Source organism: Dioscorea cayenensis, chromosome 6 (genome assembly GCF_009730915.1).
Source record: "Dioscorea cayenensis subsp. rotundata cultivar TDr96_F1 chromosome 6, TDr96_F1_v2_PseudoChromosome.rev07_lg8_w22 25.fasta, whole genome shotgun sequence".
NCBI lineage: Eukaryota > Viridiplantae > Streptophyta > Magnoliopsida > Dioscoreales > Dioscoreaceae > Dioscorea > Dioscorea cayenensis.
In genome coordinates, this window is record NC_052476.1 from 17398290 (window position 1) to 17418055 (window position 19766).

Consider the following 19766-nt stretch of genomic DNA (forward strand, 5'->3'; position numbering starts at 1 on the left):
AATAATTTAATAATTTAATCCAGGAAACACCTAGATGTTCATGAAAAGATATATATATATATATATTATGAAACTTCTTATGTGAAAATTTATGAATGTTCACAGATTTGAAAAAATAAATAAATAAACTAATAAAAATTTGAAAAAAATCTTTAGAGTGAAGGTATCATTAAATGTTGATCTAACAGTCACGGGAGGATGTCGGTAGATTTTCAGTCTACTAACGTCTCCAGAAGACTAGCCCTCTCTCCCTCCCTCTTTCTATATATATTTATATATGTGCGTGTGCGTATGTAATTTTAGGTTTTTATAGTGTATCAATATAATTACAAATATCCATGCAATAGTATTTAGTAAGAAAGAAGAAATAAATTTTGCCTTTACAGGGACAGAAACATAATTACAAACTTTGCAAGGGCGTAAACACAAAAACAAACAAATATTTATCAGATGTTCTTCATTCCCCAATGAATACATAGACATCAATCAAACATATAACTTTTAATTCACACAACAATAATGAACTCTAAATTCTAAAACTATCTGCTAATTTCAATACCAAAACTCCTCCCATTAAAATTTCATGTTCTTTCCAATATGACAACATTTAACAACAAGAAAATAAATTTTACAACAAATCTTCGGCACTCACACAATCCTCCAGTGACTGTTGAGAGACCTCAAATTTTTCCGAGAAATCACCTGTTCGATATGTTCGACAGTAATTAGTTTGAGTTTTATCAGATGTACGATATGTTGGAAAACATACGCAATTATTTTCAGACTTTCAATGAATCACACTGCAGTAGCATTACATTATCTTTACCCGAAAGAGTGGTGAGAAGTTCACAAAATAATGCAGCTTCCTTGTCCCCTGAAGTTTAATTAAAGTTAAGAGTTTATTATGAACTCCTGATTTTTTTACTGAATGACAAAATGATGTTTATAATCATCTATTCGAGAAGAAAAGTAAAAAAATATATTAAAAAGCATACTTTTTATCGGCTTCATAGGAACTCAGGATCTCTTGATACTTTTGCCATATCGGGCCTGTCTCTTGAAGGTTTACATTCTCCGGACCTCCAACATATGCTTGAACAATGAATTGGTGACTTCTTCGTCTAATGTACAAGCATGAAATAGAACATAGTTGTTTATAATGCAATGAGAAATACGAAAGGACGGTGCGGCACATTATATCTTTGTCATTTCATTGATCAGATGGTGACAACAGAAGTAAAAATGGTTTAATTGACGAACTTTTCACTCACCGGCCTTCGTATTCTGATAACCAGACCAAGTATGCTGCACCGAAGTAGATAGACGCGAAAGGATTGTAGAGATCATTCACAGAGCTTACTTTGTATGTGTTGTAGCCAATGTCCCTATAATACGGGAAAACAAATTAAAAGATCCATGAACAAAAACAAACTTTATGATATAAATATCCGCGTTTAAGATGGTGAGAAATTAAATAGGAGTGATATATGGCAACAATACTTGTATAGCCAAGAAGCCGTAGGATAGTCAATCCCCATTAATCCGGTATGTGCACGCACTCCATGAACAAATCTCATGCTACATAGTTCGGCGACAGCAGCTAAAGCTGTCTGTGCAGAGAAGATACATCATAAATGACGAATAAGTATTTTAAATGGCTACATGAAATTGGACATATAAGAAAGCGACACATTTCTTTACTCTTTATATAAGTTTCATGACAAACAACTACACAAGGTGAGTTTTTCATTCATCATTGAAGTATCAAAATTCGCTGTCATCATACACTTGGTGCAGTTATGAAAAAATTAGAGGTGCATGACAATGTGTTAATTTGACAAAAAGAAAAAGAAACTACAGATAGAATGGTTGTCATCAGAGAAAATAATTGAATTGTGCTTACAGAATTTAACTGAGATGATTTCAAGGATGATTGAAAGCATGCTGACATGATAAGCTCAGGAAGAATAAATAAGATAAAAAAATTAAATTAATTGAGAAATTTTTTATGATCAACAAATGCAGCAGATAGCAAACACTAAAACATGTAAAGAATTCCAACTATAAGTTATGGCAAGTCAAAAGTCCAGCATACAGGTGTTATTCCTCTTGAATTGAAGCACCGGGAAATAATGATTTCCGCAACTGCCTGTAGAAAGAAAATAATAATAAGTTTGCGTCAAAAAATTTTGACAAAAAAGGCGCATATTAATATATGGAAACCCATTCTTTGCTCTGTAAGCTGTAGCTTTATATGCAACATTACCTTCACCTCAACTCGAGAAAGGTATGGTCGCTTCTCTGGATCTTGTGAAAAGCGTACTTTTCCGCGTCTTTCACCAGATGCTGTCCATTCTTTGAGGACATCAGGATGCCTCCATAACTCTTCCATGTCTTCGGGAGATACTATTGAGTCCCAGTATTTCCATGAATCACCTAATGTCCACAAAAAGATATCTTGTTGAGAAAAACTGAAGTCACATCATTCATTCAGAGCAGAAAATTCTTTTGTCCAATTCTAATGGAAATTCTAAATTTTTAAAATCCAATTCTAATGGAAATTCTAAATTTTTAAATAAGAGTCATAAAACAAAGCCAAAATAAACTATACTTTCAGTATCATCAATCAGATGCTATTGTATTATATTTAGCAGGACTAATTTGACAATCATAAATTGGTTAAAGTATAGCTTGTTGTATTCATTTCAGATAACAACCTGCCTTCAGTGAGCTGTTGGTAGCAAATGACCGATTAGCAGGCATTTGTTGTCCACTGCAAATAAAATAAAAATCATCAAATGACTGCAAGTACTTATGGCGACAAGCAGTAATACAGAACCAATTCTGCAATAAATAAAACAATAATGATGACGCTGATAAGCAGGTGATTACAAACTACTATAGAAGTTTTGAATATTTTAGGTTATACGAATGATCTATCTATTTAGCCTTGGTGTCAGGCTTATGAATTGCATTCACTTTAGTCAATCAAAATCTCTGTTCAATAATAAGCCACTTAATCTAGAGGAATGTAAATGCATATTGGTGAAATTTTCAAGTTTTAATCATGAGTTATGCCTTATGATACATTTCAATTGACATAAACCTCTCAAAAGTCATTTAGATAGTAGAACTTATGGTTAATTCATAAATTTGTTCGAAAGGCATCAAAAATCTGAACTCAAACAACATGAATTCCCAAAAAAAAAACATCATTATAAATCGTGCTTTTTCTTATATAGTTCCGAAGGTTCATAAACTTTTTCTTTCTTTCTTATATTAGTTCCGAAGGTCATATGCTTCTAACAAAACTTTACTTAACCTCTTGGGTGGTAGGCTCTGTTTAACAGAGAGATATTGCTTGAAATATTGTGCAGTTGACTTGTGAGTTGCTTTTTTTATTCCGCCCTTGTAAGCCCTCACCACATATTCTTCACTTCTTTCTCTGTAAGAAATAACCAAAGTGTTAATTATATATCTAGGACTAGAAATAACAAGCCTAGTAAAATATTTGTAAGAAGATGCAAGTCAGGGTCTCTCTTCCTATAAGCTTAACCTTTAAGTTGAAATAACAAGAAACAATAGAAACAACTGCTGTATAATTCATATCTTTAGACCAACACAAATTTAATTAAATTATGAGATACAACCAAAAAGGTTTAAATTCTCAGACATACTTCCCATCATGGCTAGATAACCATATTATATAGGCCCCGGCAAAATAGATATTTATGAAAGGCCGGAACAGAAGTGATTGATTTCCATCTATTTTGTAATTTCGGTACCCCATTTCCCTGCACAAACAAAAAGAAACAATAAAAGAAGCTCGGCAGTAATGTACTTTTCAGGAATTCTTCTAAAAACTCAATATACATAGAAATGCTTGGCTGTAGTACCTGAACAGCCATTCGGCAGTTTGTGGAACAACCTGCATAATCCCCAACCTAGTTTCCTTTGTTTTGCGATCATACCCTTCTGCAAGAAGTCGTCTGTCACTCCCTATTTCAGCCAATGCACGTAGCATATCCTGTAAAAGAATGTACTTTCAAGGATAAGCACAATTTTAGCAAGCTCCTTGAACAAGATGAGGATTTTAATCTTGATTATGTGGTATCATGAGCTCAAGCTAGGTCAAGAATCAGTGCCCATTGATGGAGTTAAATTAAATGTGTCAAAAGAACTAATAATCATCAGAAAACCACCATCATAAGTTTGACAATCTGCACCATAATATCTCCCTATTTATTTTCAAGTTAGAGTGATGTTTAGTTGGATAATAAGTCAGGATAGAATAATTTATCCCAAATTATTCCAATCTATCTCTTCAAGTGGGAATAAAAATAGTTTTTCTACAAAAAAATTAATTGAGTAAACATTGTCATTAACTAATATTAAAAATAGTAACAGTCAGTAAATTTCCATTATAATTAGAAAAAAAATGAAATTTAAATTAGTAATCTGGCTAGGAAATTTCCCTTCAAACCAAATTCATACTTCAAAATTCTTAACTCTTCCTGATCCACCAAACCAAGCACCACCTACGAGTTGCCCACAAATATCTATTTGCATGATTTCAATGTGCTAAATAGCTTCTTTTTCTCATACTTTATTGTCTAAGCTTCTATTAATTTTATGTGAGCAAAGCATCGAGACATGTATAAAATCTGAGAAGTAATCATATTAGGCTTTCTCAACATAGCATTACAGTAATATATCATTATCTCCTAAACTTTTCATGACTATTAACAGAGGTAAATAGACAACCATACAAATTTTGCAGGTGTACAAATATATGCAGAAGGCCATCACCTCTTTATATTTAAAAATGTGTTACTCAGGTGTCATCCAACGATTAGCTTCCTAGTGTATATGAATCAACATAAAACCATGTTTTGATTCTAGTTGCACCTAAATGATCAACACATTTGATGCTGATAATTATCTCAAAAATAAGAACACTATAGAAGCTACCAAGGATAATCGACAACCATAATAATATAGCATATCTGTTCATGATATATCAGAGTAAACAAGAATTTTGTTAAGAAACCACAAAACAGTTTCAGGGGCATTCAAGCATAGATGCACTAGTTATGCAAGAGAGAATTACTTGAGCTCCATGGATGAAAGCATAAGGCACAGATAAGTTTTGTCTCAAAAAATTATAACAGAACTAAAAGTCTACATCTCATCATAACAGAAATAGAGAGACATAATAAACAGGAAAACATGTTACCACGTCAAGCTGTGATTTGAAGTGCCGATCAACTATAATTTCAGCTACAGCCTGCACAAATAAGTAATAGCAGCATCTGAAGAAATGTAAAGATTAGAAATAACTACAGATGCAGCAGAGTTGTTTATGAAAAAATTCGAAAAAGAAGGTTATGACCTAACAATAAGCTGATGGCTCTAACCAATTTGATTAACAGTTTTGTTGCAATCATCATGTTTTCATTTGTTAGTTGTCAATCATAGCTGTCTATCTATTCTAGTATTTACCTAGATTAGGATTGATTGATTGATAATTGATTCATTGGCTAACTTATAGCTATTTCCATATTACTAGACATTCCTATTAGGATTGTTGTATACATGTATATATATATATATATATATATAAAGGTGTAATTGATATATTGAGAGATATACAACTTACTTTTCTCCACTATTTTTCTCATCTACATGGTATAAGAGAATGTTTATTCTGATCTTAGATTTTTTTTTCTTGTGAGGTTTAATCAATCCCCTCTTGTGTATTGATTTCTTGTACCTCTGTGTTTGAGGTTGTACCTGATAGAGAGACAAGAGAGAGAGATGAAGATAGAGTGGAACAATTCTCATTAACTAGATGGAAATGAAGAAGACCTTAGGTCTACATATATAGGAACAACTATACCCAAGTATACATCTATACATGTATAAGTATACATACATATATATCTAACACCCCCCCTCAAACTCAAGGCGGATCATGCGTCTTGAGTTTGGATAACATGAATAGATGTTGATCGCGCGTCTGTGCTTTGGTAAAGAAATCAGCCACTTGGACCTCTGTAGGAAGATAGTGAAGTGACACAGCCTGAGCACGTACATGACATCGAGTGAAGTGGGCATCCACACCTATGTGTTTGGTCAGCTCATGCTTGACCGGATCTGTAGCAATCTGAAGTGCCCCAGTACTGTCACAGTGAACAGGAATAGGAGAAGTGATCAGTATACCAAAATCCTGCAGAATCGAACGAAGCCAAAGGACCTCCTGGACAGTAGACGCTAATGCACGAACCTCAGCCTCAGCACTGGACTTGGCAACAATATTCTGTTTCTTGGTCTTCCAAACAACAAGGGAAGACCCAAGAAATATCTGATGAGCTCGATGTGAAACACGATCATCAGGAGAACTAGCCCAAGTAGCATCAGAATAAGCACAGAATGGCGAAGAGTGGGATCGACGTGAATAGAATAGACCACGCGAGACGATGCCACGAAGATAGCGCAACACCCGGATAAGATGACCATAGTGAACAGAAGTGGGGGCCGCGACAAACTGACTGAGAATGTGAACAGCATGAGAAATGTCAGGACGTGTGACGGCTAAGTATACCAAACTGCCAACAAGATGGCGATAGCGAGAAGGATCAGATAAGGGGATCCCATCAGACGCACGAAGCTGCAAATGTAACTCCATCGGTGTAGCAGCAGTACGAGTATCTGTCAAACCAGATCGAGCAAGGAGATCTAGAGTGTAACGCTGCTGAGATAAACGATACCCATTAGGATGGGAAGTGATCTCAATGCCCAAGAAGTAACGAAGCGGACCTAGATCGGTCATCAAGAATGTCTCACACAATTTCTGCTTCACAAAGGTAATATGAGCAGAATCATCCCCAGTAAGGATCATGTCATCTACATACAAAAGGAGAATGGTACGACCTCGAGGTGAAGTATGTACGAAGACTGCTGGATCATGTATGCTCGGAGTAAAACCAGCAGCCTCAACAACGGTGCTGAATCTCTCAAACCAGGCACGTGGAGCCTGTTTGAGACCATAGAGAGCACGTCGAAGACGGCAAACAAACCCTGGAGACACCTGAAGGCCAGGAAGAGGAGTCATGTAAACCTCCTCCTTTAACTCCCCATGAAGAAAGGCGTACATCAAGCTGATGAAGAACCCACCCACGAACAGCCGCAACAGCAACTAATGTACGCACAGTGTGCATGTGGGCCACTGGAGCAAAAGTCTCCTCATAGTCACGGCCATGCTCCTGCTGAAAACCACGAGCAACAAGACGCGCTTTATAGCGCTCAAGAGATCCATCAGAGCGGGTCTTGACCCGGTAGATCCAACGACAAGTGATGGGAGTAGCATGAGCAGGTAGAGGGACAAGATCCCACGTGTGAATCCGAGACAAAGCATCAAGTTCCTCGGCCATGGCAGTCCGCCACTCAGGTGACCGAACCGCTTCCTTGTAGGTACCTGGCTCAAAGACATCTGAGACACTGGTGCTAGTAAAGGCATAACGATTAGGAGGATGTAAAGTAGAGCGATCACGTAAAGTGTAAGTATGGGAGGATACCTCAGGAGCTGGATCGGTAACAGGAGAGGCGTCAGAGAGGCCTTGCCTAAGTGGAGAGGATGCGGGATCCCGACGATGGTAAAAGAAACGAACAGGCGAGTGAGCAGGAGGAAGCGAGGAAGAAGGGGAAGACACTGTAGGAGACTCAACAGATAAAGGAGGAGGGGGGTCAAGAGTGGAGTGAGTAAGAAACTCGGGAGGAGGTAAAGACACAAGGGGAGCATCCTCAAAAGGAGTAGGGAAAAGGAATGATAAAGGAACTGAGGGAGAGGGAGACACAGTAGAAGACGGAGAAACATAGAAGGGTGTGGACTCGTCAAAATTGACATCACGAGAGATACGTATACGACGAGTAACAGGATCATAACAACGATAACCTTTATGCTCAAGACTATACCCAAGAAAAACGCAAGAAACAGACTGGGCAGTGAGTTTAGTCCGCTCTCGAGGTGAGAGCAAAACAAAGCAGCGACAACCAAAAACACAAAGATGATCATAGCGGGGAGGTGTCCCATGAAGACACTCGCCTGGACTACGATCTTGAAGTTGAGATGATGGTTGAAGGTTAATCAAGTAAACAGCAGTGCTAACAGCATCAGCCCAGAAATGAGGAGGAAGAAAAGCACCAAGGAGAAGAGCACGTGCCGTCTCTAAGATATGACGATGCTTACGTTCAGCGACCCCGTTCTGAGGATGAGCCCCAGGACAAGATAACTGAGGCAAGGTGCCCTCAGAAGACAAAAAGGAACGAAAAGCGTGAGAAGTGTACTCGCCACCAGAGTCAGATCTAAAAGTCTTGATTGAGGTGGTAAATTGAGTGTGAACCATAGCAGTAAAAGACCGATAGATTGATAATAGCTGACTACGATGATGCATAAAATAAATCCAGGTGAAGCGAGTGTAATCATCAATAAAAATAACATAATAACGATTACCGCCTTTAGAAACAAAAGGAGCGGGTCCCCAAACATCAGAGTGAATAAGTTCAAAAGGGGCAGTAGTTTGAGATACACTTAAAGGATAAGAGCGTTGTAGTTGCTTACCAAGCTTACAACCAACACAGAGTACATCAGAGGAAGGAGAGACAGCTCCTAGGACACCAAGACGAACAAGGGATGACATGCGAGAAGGACACAAATGACCAAGACGATGATGCCACATATGATGAGACAAAACAGTGGCATGACACTGATGAGTAGGTCCAACGGAAGAAGGTAGGTGAAGGGTATCCAACACATAAACTCCACTATGGCGGCGGCCAGCTCCAATCACCTTCCCATTATGATCCTGCACACGACACGAAGTACGGTCAAAAATAATATGACAGTCATAATCAGTAAGTTGGCTAACAGACATGAGGTTCGTGGATAAACGAGGGACATAGGAGACAGAGGGAACGGAAAAAGCACTAGATGAGAGATGACCGGTGGAGGAGACAGGAAGAAGAGTGCCATCAGCAGTGCGAACACGTGTAATAAGTAATGGTGGACTAGTGTGATGAAGATGAGTGGCATCAGGGGTCATGTGAAGAGAAGCACCAGAATCAAGAAGCCAAAGAGGACAGGAACTACCTGGAGCGGATGGAGGAACCTGAGCCGAACGTGCATGTCCAGTGGAGTCAGTCAGGTGGGACTGCTGAAACTGTCGGAACATCGCCAATAGCTGCTGATCGGCAACAGACAACGGAGCAGAAGAAGCCGGTACAGAATGACTCTGAGGAGAATGGGGCAGCGGGAGAAGAGGGGGAGCCGGTGAAGACGCAGTGCGCGGAAGTCCACGCTGCTTCTTTCGATAATCACGCTCAAGATGACCAAGTATGCCACAGTAGTGGCAAGTCACAGTCCGTTTCGGCCGTGGAGAAGGCCGAGGTGAACCAGTGGAAGAAACCGGGGGTCGAGTAGAGGATGATGCCAGATGTGCAGGGGGAAGACGAGAAACAGCAAGAGCACTACCTCCCCCTGTGAAAGAAGCCCTGAGGCGGGTTTCCTCCGCACGAACAAAAGCAAAGGCCTCATCCAATGAATATGCAGACGGAGCATGAAGAAGCTGAGCTCTAGTCGACTCAAACTCGGGGCGAAGACGCATAATGAACTCATACATGCGCCGTGTCTCATCATGGCAACGACGACTAGAGCAGGAATCAGAACAAGTAAGGATCTGAGCAGCATGAACAGCACAGTATGAAGGAGTAATAGCATCAATCTGACGCCATATAGCACAATACCGACCGTAAAACTGATTAACTGTATCCTCCCCTTGCTGAAGACTAGTAAGAGCCTGATACAGGGTGTAGAGTTGCGCCTGACTGGAACCACAATAGCGGTGCTCAAGATATATCCACATCTCACGAGCAGTGGGAAGATCAGCAATCTGAGTACGGATCTCAAGAGTGACCGTTTGACAGATGAACATCTTTGCCATAGAGTCATTGGCGTACCCTCACTTCTAACTCGCCGGATGTCGTGAGAATGATAGAGGCCTCTGAGGAGGAAGCAATAGATTCAGGAAGAGTAGGGGCAGTACATGTGCCGTCAACATGACCAAGAACACGGATACCATCAAGGATCCGCTTAATAGTGAGTTTCCAAGGGATGTAATTAGTGCCATCAAGCATCACATCAGAATGCTGAAGATTTTGGTGACGCATCTCTGGTAACACCCCACTGAATCCATAAAAATTCATAATATATATATATATTATTATATATATGTATATATATATATATATATTTTTAATCAGACGATATTTGCTTGTCAAAACAAAGAATCACAAGTGCACAGTGGAGTCACATCCATGTGTGTGCTTTGCCAGACAATGAGTGACAATCCATAGTGACTTATTCACATGAGCATAGTGAATTAATCACAATCAGAACATTGACAATGATGTGCTATGGTGGTCGCCGGAGGGTAGCAGGTCACCGGTGATGAATCACGCCTGGCCGGTGACGGGCAATAGTGCGTGTCGACAATGGTGGTGGGCGGCGATGATGGGAGCTGCAGGTCGCGAGTAAACGAGGGTGATGGGTGACCGGATGTGCGATGACGGGTGACCGGATCTGTGATGGCGGTGGTGGGTGAGAGATAGTGGTGACCGGAGCTGCGATGGTGGTGTCAGGTGAGAGATATCCAGATCTGTAAATGAATGTGAAGTTGAGTGAGAGATAGTAGTTGAAAGGAGAGGATGAGTGAATTTAGAATGGGTGAGTGGATGATGGAATGGCTGGTGAAGTAGAGAGTGAAGTAGAATGGGTTAATGAGTGAAGAGATGAATGAGAATAAAGAAAAGGCTGAGGAAGAGATCAGTTGAGAGGAAAGAAGAAATGGTTGATGAAGTAGAGTAGGTTGACCCAAGAGAGTGGTTGAATAAAGATGTGACCGGAGAAGGTGACCGGAGAAGATGATCGGAGAAGGTGGCCGGAGAAAGTGGCCGGAGGACAGTACCTAGTCTGATACCATGATAGAGAGACAAGAGAGAGAGATGAAGATAGAGTGGAACAATTCTCATTAACTAGATGGAAATGAAGAAGACCTTAGGTCTACATATATAGGAACAACTATACCCAAGTATACATCTATACATGTATAAGTATACATACATACATATATATCTAACAGTACCTCTATTTGAGGTTGCGTAATTGGTACTTGCATTTGTAATTCAAGATGACAAATAGCATGGCCGACTCTGATTTGTGTGCTTCTGTTGGAACTACCATAAAGTTTAATGGCAGAAATTATGCCCTTTGGTCTCAAGCGTTTCGTACCTTTCTTGGTTCTCAAGGCCGTGATCATCATCTAGTTCAAACAATGGCAGACACTAAGGATTCCAAATATGCAGCCTAGCGTCAATCTGATTGTGCAGTGAAAACATGGCTGCTGAATTCCTTGGAACCTGAAATTGCTGCCTCCGTTGGATTGATGTAAACTGCTAAGGAGATGTGGGACTCTATCAAAGAGATTTTCTCTAATGATGGTAATAATTCTCATATTTTCTACTTGTTTCAACAACTTGTTGATAATAAACAAGGTGAAAAATCCCTTCCTGAATTTTTTGCTGCCTATAAAGGAATTATCAATGAATTTTGTGAATTGCAGCCCCTCTCTACAAATTTAGAAACTCAAAAACGTCAATGGGAAAATCTCTTTGTTTGTGGATTTCTTATGAATCTGAATGATCAGTATATTACTCTTAGAAGTCAATTACTTGGAGATAGCACTATGCCTATTCTTCGATCAGCTTTCTCTTGCTTGCAGCCTTTTTAACTCTGTCCTCTCCAGTTGTTACTCTTGAACATTCTACTATGGTTGCACAAGGACGTGGGTACAATAATGGCAAGGGTAAAGGATGTGATAGACAATGTGATTTTTGTGGCATAAAAAAATAATACTGAAGAAGCATGCTGGGACAAACATGGTAAACCTAATTGGGCCCCCAAACGTACCAAAAGGCACAACACTTCTAAGGCAGCTGCGGTTAATTTCACTTCTAATAAATCAGCTTCTTCAGATGGACCTAAGAATGTTATTCAGATTTCTAAAGTGGAGTGTGAACGGTTAATTCACTCACAACCTAATTATGTTGCCTCTCATACTCCACAGACAGGTACCGTTGCACTTGCAACTCTCTCGAGTAATTCTTGGTTAATAGATTTAGGTGCATCAAATCATATGACTGGTGACCTGTGACAATTTCATAATTTTACTCCTTGTCAATCGCTATCACCTATTACTGTTGATGATGGGTCTGTTTCTATTGTCTCTGGTTTTGGTACTGTTCATACCCTTTCTCTTACACTACCAAGTCTTACTGTTCCCAAATTATCATTCAATCTTCTTTCAGTGAATCAAATCACAAAAGCTTTAAATTGTTCTGTAACCTTCTTTCCTACTCATTGTATTTTTCAGGATCTACAGACAAATATAATGATTAGACACGGTTCTGAATTAGGAGGTGTTTACTATCTTAATTCTTCTATTGATGTTGTTGCTGGTGGAGTGTCTCCATGTGATTGGCATTGTCGTTTAGATCATCCTAGTTTTTCTAAACTTAAAAAATTAGTACCTTTTGTTGACTCTGTTTCTCTAAATAATTGTGATGCATGTCAGTTAGGAAAACATCACAAAGCGTCTTTTCCTTCTAAAGAGAGTCGTAGTTTACATTTTTTTGATCTAGTTCACTCCGATGTATGGGGTCATTGTCGTTATCCTACCTTGTCTAGTCATAAGTATTCATTACTTTTGTGGATGATTATTCTCATATGACTTGGATTTATTTGTTAAAAGACAGGTCTTTTGTTTTTGATGTATTTCAAACATTTTATAATGAAATAAAGGCTCAATTTTCTACTAGTATTTGTGTTTTACGAACTGATAATGCTTTGAAATATATGACAACAGACTTCTCTCGTTTTTTGTTCTGCTAATGGCATTATTCACCAAACATCATGTGCTCATACTCCACAACAAAATGGCGCGGTAGAACATAAAAACAAACATCTTCTCGATGTTTCCCGTGCAACTATTATGATTCAAATGACTGTACCCAAATATCTTTGGAGTGATGTTGTTCTCACTGCTGGATTTCTCATTAATCGAATGCCATCTTCTACTCTTGAAGGTGACATTCCTTTCAAATATCTTTTTTCAAATTCTCCATTATTTTCTTTAACTCCTTGAATTTTTGGGTGTGTCTACTTCGTTCATTTATTTGAAACTAGTACGGATATGTTGTCTCCTAGAACTGTTCGTTGTGTTTTCTTAGGGTATTCTCGAACTCAAAAAGGTTATAAGTGTTTTGATCCAAAATATATTTTCAACTGATGTCATGTTTTTTGAGTCCGACTCATTTTTTAAAAACTCTAAAGTCAAAGAATCAGTTCCTCTTCCTACCACAGTAACACCATCCCCCGTAAACATCCCTCCTTCAAAACCTTTACAGGTTTACACAAGACGAAATAATTTTCAAGCTCCTCCTGTCTTACAGCCATCTCCTTCATTGCATTCTACTAATGATCCTGATGATTTGCCAATAGCTCTCCGAAAAGGTAAACGTTCTTGTACCCAGCATTCTATTGCTCCTATTGTTTCCTTTACTCACCTTTGTTGTAAAATATAGGACCGAATAGAGGAATACAGTAGCAAAATAAATGAAAATAATGCTGAAAATTAAAGAACACAAAAGGTGTTATGTGGAAAACCCCTAAATAATTAGGGTAAAATTCCAGGAGTTATAAACTCTCTAATAACAAGGAGAAAACCAATACTCTCTCTTGTAGTAGGAGAATAGACTAACTCTCAAAATAATTTTTTCATACTTCCTCACTCTTCTTCTTTCTCTTCTCTCTTATTTTTCTTACTCTCACTATCACTTTTGGTTGTATTAAAATGGGATGAGAACCTCTCATATATATAGGGGAGAAGAAGCATGGTTTGTGCCATTAGTTTATGGTCCATTGGTTTGTCATCCATGGATTAAGAGGCCATTGGTTTATAATCCATGGATTAAGAAGTTGATAGTTTGGAGGAGTTGGTATTGAGCCATTGGTTTGTGTTGATGGTTTATGCCAACAACCTTGGTCTTGCTTTTAGTCGTTTAGCCTTATCCTTGTCATCTATATCTATTCCTAAGAATGATCTAGAGGCAATTCAGGATCCTCATTAGGAAGAGGCCATGAATGAGGAAATGTCCACTCTTCTCAGCAGACACACATGAGACTTAGTACCTTTACTTGAAAGAGTTTCACCTGCTGCTTGTCGTTGGGTCTTTATTGTCAAATACAACCCTAATGACTCTATTAACCGATATAAAGCTCGACTGGTTGCCAAAGGATACACACAGACACCAGGCATCGACTTTTTTGACACTTTCTCTCCTGTTGCTCGATTAAATTCTATTCGTGTGCTCATCTCTATTGCAATCAATCATGATTGGCCATTGTATCAACTAGATGTCGAGAATGTGTTTCTTTATGGAGACTTAAATGAGGAAGTTTATATGGAGCAACCACCTGCCTTTGTTGCTCAGGGGGAGACTCACTTAGTATGTAAGCTCAACAAAGCTATTTATGGATTAAAGCAAAGCCCTAGAGCTTGGTTTGATAAATTCAGTCAAGTTGTTTTTGCAGCAGGATTCAAGCAAAGTCAAGCTGATCATTCAGTATTTGTGAAACACAGTTCATCAGGGATTGTAGCACTTATTGTTTATGTTGATGATATACTCTTGTCAGGTAGTGATGTAAATGGCATTGAAGCAGTCAAGAAGCACCTGTAGCAACAATTTGTCACCAAAGATCTTGGTCAGTTAAGATACTTTCTTGGTATTGAAGTTGCCCGTGGTAAAGGTGTAGTACTGTCTCAACGAAAATATGCAACTGATCTATTAAAAGAAGCAGGTCTACTAGATGCAAAACCATTGGATACTCCAATGGAACCTAATCTAGACTTGTGGAAGGATTTGCAGACTATGGGCAATACAGAAGATTAGTTGGGAAGCTTATCTACTATACAGTTACTAAACCGGACATTATGCATGTCGTGGGCTTGATTAGTCAATTTATGGATAAACCTAAGAAAGGTCATTGGGAAGTTGCTTGCAACATTCTGAGATATATAAACAAATCTCCACAAAAAGGATTATGGTTTAGAAAGAACAAGCATGTGAAATTAGTTGGCTATTCTGATACTAACTATATTGGTGATAAGAGTGACAGAAAATCTACATCAGGTTATTGTACCTTTGTAGGTGGGAATCTAGTAACTTGGAAAAGTAAAAAGCAGACAGTTGTATCAAGATCTAGTGCTGAAGCAGAATACCGTGCCATGGCTCACACCACATGTGAGTTGATTTGGTTGAAAGCTCTCCTTAAAGATTTCAATATCATTTATTGAGATCCTATTCGTATGTATTGTGATAATCAAGCTGCAATTCATATTGCAATTAATCCTGTTTTTTATGAATGGACTAAGCACATCGAAATTGATTGTCATTTTGTGAGACATGTAGTTACTGACAAGAAGATTTGCACTCCTTTTACACCTTCAAGAGATCAAATTGTTGATATATTTACTAAAGCACTTAAGAAGGAAGACTTCCTCATATTGAGTAACAAGTTGTGCATGATAGACATCTATGCTCCAGCTTGAGAAGGAGTGTTAGTTGTCAATCATAGCTGTCTTTCTATTCTAGTATTTACCTAGATTAGGATTGATTGATTGATGATTGATTCATTGGCTAACTTATAGCTATTTCGATATTACTAGACAATCCTATTAGGACTGTTGTATACATGTATATATATATATAAAGGTGTAATTGATACATTGAGAGATATACAACTTACTTTTCTCCACTATTTTGCTCACCTACATCATTAGACAAAAAAGATTTCTGATCTTCCAAACAACACGGGAATTATGAGGCTTGCCAAAAATTCATTTTTGCTACGCTGGATACATTCAAGCATAATTGGCTTTTCATTGTTTTCAAGATAAGCAGAAATGAGCCTAACTTTATGCTTGGGAACTGCAAGCTCATTCCAGGATAATTTTAATGCCTGGCTTTAGGCTTTTTGACAGAACTGTAATCGCATCAAGCAAAAAGTAAAATATAATTATATATATATGCACCTATGACACAATATGCATCAAGAGAGCTTGTAGGTCAGGCAAATAGCAGGTACCTATAAAAAATTCATGGAATTCTTTGCATGGGATAGGTCACATACCCTCATTTCTGTTTGTGTAAGGTAAGTTTCTCCATCAGGGTCCCTTGAGAGGTGAATTCTCTGACCCATTTTTTCTCCAGCATCTAACCATTCTTTTCTCACATCTGCATCCATCCATAATGCTTGCATGTCCTCCGGATCCACACAATCATCCCAATATTTAAAGCTCACAGACATTTTGAGATCAGCAGGATGTTTCTGATGATCAAGCAATAGATGGATACCGTGTTTTTTGTACAGAATCAACTAAAATGAACATTAGAAGTAGCAGCTAAAGCATACTCCCTGAGCTTAATATGCCTGTTGACAAAACATAAGAGAATAGCAACTGAAATAGCAGAAATTCTAGAAATACTAGTAAAAGATGCTTGCACATACGATTACACATGTCTTCAAAGAAAACACAGACATATTTCACAAGGCAAAGAAATTTTTAAAAAAAATTGGGCTACATGATGCATGAAACAAATATCTCACTGTACCAAATCAGGAGAAACCGATATAGGCTCAATAAATGATATTCATATTTTGCATGTGAAGCCTAAGGATGTAATAAATGAACAGAATCTCTCATAGATAATTCGAACAACTAAACAAAATCTTTTAATTTTACACTAATATATTGCATGCAAGGCCAATCTTCAATGCTGGTTCAAATTTAGAGATTCACCTGCCAACCTTAAATATAACTTCCGCAATCTATGTTATCAAATTCATGGTTTTGGCTTCATGAGAGTGAAAATAAGTCAACTCGCCTTGAACCTCTGAATCATGGATACTATCAAGCAGGATATCAACGAAAACCTAATTTAGGCATTTTTTCCTAATGAGAACAATAAAATTAATTTGAGAAACCGCTCACTAAAAATATAAAGTCTAGTTGTACTCTAAACAAATAAGGCAAAAAAAGCCACCTAGCAGACAGGCTAAAACAAAGCACCAATTCCTAATCTTAGGCAGCTCTTCCTAATGAAAACAATAACATTAATTTTATAAAACCGCCAGCTAAAAATACAAAGTCTAGTTTTACTCTAAACAAGAATGGAAAAAAGGCCACCTGGCAGACAAAAACAAAACACTCACAAGTAATCTTAGGCATCTCTTCCTACTGATAACAATAACATTAACATCGTAGAATTGCTGCTAAATATACAAAGTCTAGTTTTCACTAAACAAGTATGGAAGATAAACCACCTAGCAAATTGCTAAAACAAAACACAAGTAGTTCACTGATACCTAAAGTATTTCCTAATCTTAGACATCTCTTCCTAATGAGAACAACAACATTAATTTCCATAAAATTGCCCTCTAAAGTTAAAATGTCTAGTTTTACTCTAAACAAATATGAAAGAAAAGCCACCTGGCAGACAGGATAAAACAAAACATAATTGGTTTGTTGACACCTATATTAACTCTTAATTTTAGGAGTTTCTTCCTAATGAGAATAATAACATTAATTTCAGTAAAACATAAATTAAAAATACAAAGTCTAGTTTTACTCTAAACAGGAATGAAAGGAAGCACAAAGCACAATTGGTTCATTGATACGTACACTGATTCCTAATCCTAGTCATCTCTCCCTAATAAAATAACAACATTAATTTTTATAAAATCACCCACGAAATTTACATAGTCTAGTTTTACTCTGAATAAATATGCAAGATAAGCCACTCGACAGACAAGCTAAAACAAAATATAACTAGTTCACTGACAATGCCAAACTACCCACTAGAGGTACACTAATTTTACAGTAATGCTGTTTTCCGACATTACAATGCCAGACTGCAGTTTCTCACAATAAACAACAAACTTTTGAAAAAAATTTGTGGAAGAATATAATACTTAATCTAAAAATAATTCTTAAAATTATGAGAAAAACTCACAAGGCTTCTGCACCCTCAATAAAATTAATAACAATGAAATGCCTAACATGTATGCACAACAGAGATATAAAGATCCACCGTGCTAGTATAGCTTTCAGTCCAAATTCGTTAACATAGTTTCATGGTTGACAAGATTGATGCAAACCAGTAGCTTGTTGAATTTTTAAAGCCTAAAAAACTCATAAAACTCAGCACTAGACATGGACTATAGCAAGCGTGCATCACTCAGAGGAAACTTGTGACAACAACTCTGTTTTGTGGAAACAAAAGTTTCATCCCAACACATTACGTTTTGAGTGTCTGGATTTTCAAACAGTTTTTCATGGTTTCACACCAAGTTTCATCTTCTCAAGATAATCAAATAAACATCCATATTTGCGCATGCGTAAACAGTCATAAAAAAGGCAACAATACGAGTAACATGCCATTGTACCAATACCACTATAAAATTCAATTAATCTACCTAAATACACTATGAATTACAATTCTCTCGACAACAAGGACCAGGTATGGTATGTATTAGGAAAAAAATAATAATTTTTTTACAAATTTCGCAATAATAATATAGTAGAGACATTGGAATTTCCAATGCATGCACACCATATAAAGAATTTGGAGAGAATTCCAATATTTTCATTAAAAACAAAAAGTGACCACAAGATACAGATTTGAAACAAATCAAGCAGATAATTCTTTCAATTAAGAATCAAATTCAAGAGATAAAACAAGCAATTTCAGGCTAAAAACAAAGAAACATATGAAATAAGAAAGCACTAAGAATGCTAGAAATGGATTAGGGATTGGAGAAAGGGGATCAACGAACCTGGAGGAGGAGAGAGAGAGGCGAGAGATGGGCATTGGAACGAAAAAGCTTGAATCTTTATATTTGGAGAGAAAGGAGAGCGAGATGCTCGCTTAGTGTGGGACACGTGGAGATCAGAGAGTGGTATGGAGAGCTGTTTGGTGTTTGTGGTGTGGCAGGCATGCCGCCATAGCGTAGGCTTGAAGGGAGGGAGAATTGAAAGCCTTTGAGTTATGGTGCTCCGCGGCTCCTTTGAAATTTGACAGCATGGACACGTGGCGTGTTATCATTTGAAAAGGTTAGAATATGTTCATGTTTTTTTGTTTTTATGCTTTACTTTGTTTTTTAATATTTGATACAGTTACTATATTTTTAAAAAAAAACACACGTATATGAGTATCATCATGAATTGATTCAAAATTTACAGACGTTTGTATCAATTATTGAATTAAAATCATTGTACTTAAATAGTATTATTGTACTTAAAAATAATAGTACAGTAAAAAATAAAATACACACTGTGCTTAAGAATAATAGTACAGTGAAAAGTGAGATATACAGTATTTTTGATCTAAGGGGATGTTTGTTTGCAAAAATTGGAGTGGGATTGGATTGGGATTGGATTGGGAATGGGCCTAATCCTTTGTGTTGGTTGGCATGCATAGGAATAAGGGAGAATTGTTTGAGGAATAAGATGAGAAGAGAACCCTGATTGGGATTCATCCAATTTTTTTGAGGAATTGAATGGCCAATTCAGAACTTGAAATAACCATTTTAC

The 19766-nt window shown here is 37.6% G+C and overlaps 1 protein-coding gene across 1 annotated transcript; it reads right to left on the reverse strand.

Moving 5' to 3' along the window:
* Window positions 1–395: 395 nt before the first annotated feature.
* Window positions 396–19044, reverse strand: LOC120262965. Its single transcript, XM_039270884.1, has 14 exons — window positions 19010–19044; window positions 16304–16603; window positions 5237–5287; window positions 3897–4027; window positions 3678–3794; window positions 3323–3445; window positions 2718–2773; window positions 2267–2436; window positions 2096–2149; window positions 1501–1610; window positions 1272–1385; window positions 996–1121; window positions 816–874; window positions 396–702 (listed from the first exon to the last, which is right to left on the reverse strand). Exons 2-13 carry the CDS (start codon window positions 16478–16480, stop codon window positions 847–849), a joined length of 1257 nt encoding a protein of 418 aa, XP_039126818.1. The 5' UTR covers window positions 16481–16603; window positions 19010–19044; the 3' UTR covers window positions 396–702; window positions 816–846.
* Between the last annotated feature and the right edge of the window lie 722 nt (window positions 19045–19766).

Bases quoted from the DNA above. Each gene is read 5' to 3' on its own strand.
- LOC120262965 (XM_039270884.1), bottom strand. From the start codon at position 16,480: ATGTCTGTGAGCTTTAAATATTGGGATGATTGTGTGGATCCGGAGGAC. The intron at 2,437-2,717 runs GTTGTTATCTGA...TGTGGACATTAG, and splicing joins CAACAGCTCACTGAAGGCAG to GTGATTCATGGAAATACTGG. The intron at 1,386-1,500 runs GTATTGTTGCCA...CCCGTATTATAG, and splicing joins ACGGCTTCTTGGCTATACAA to GGACATTGGCTACAACACAT.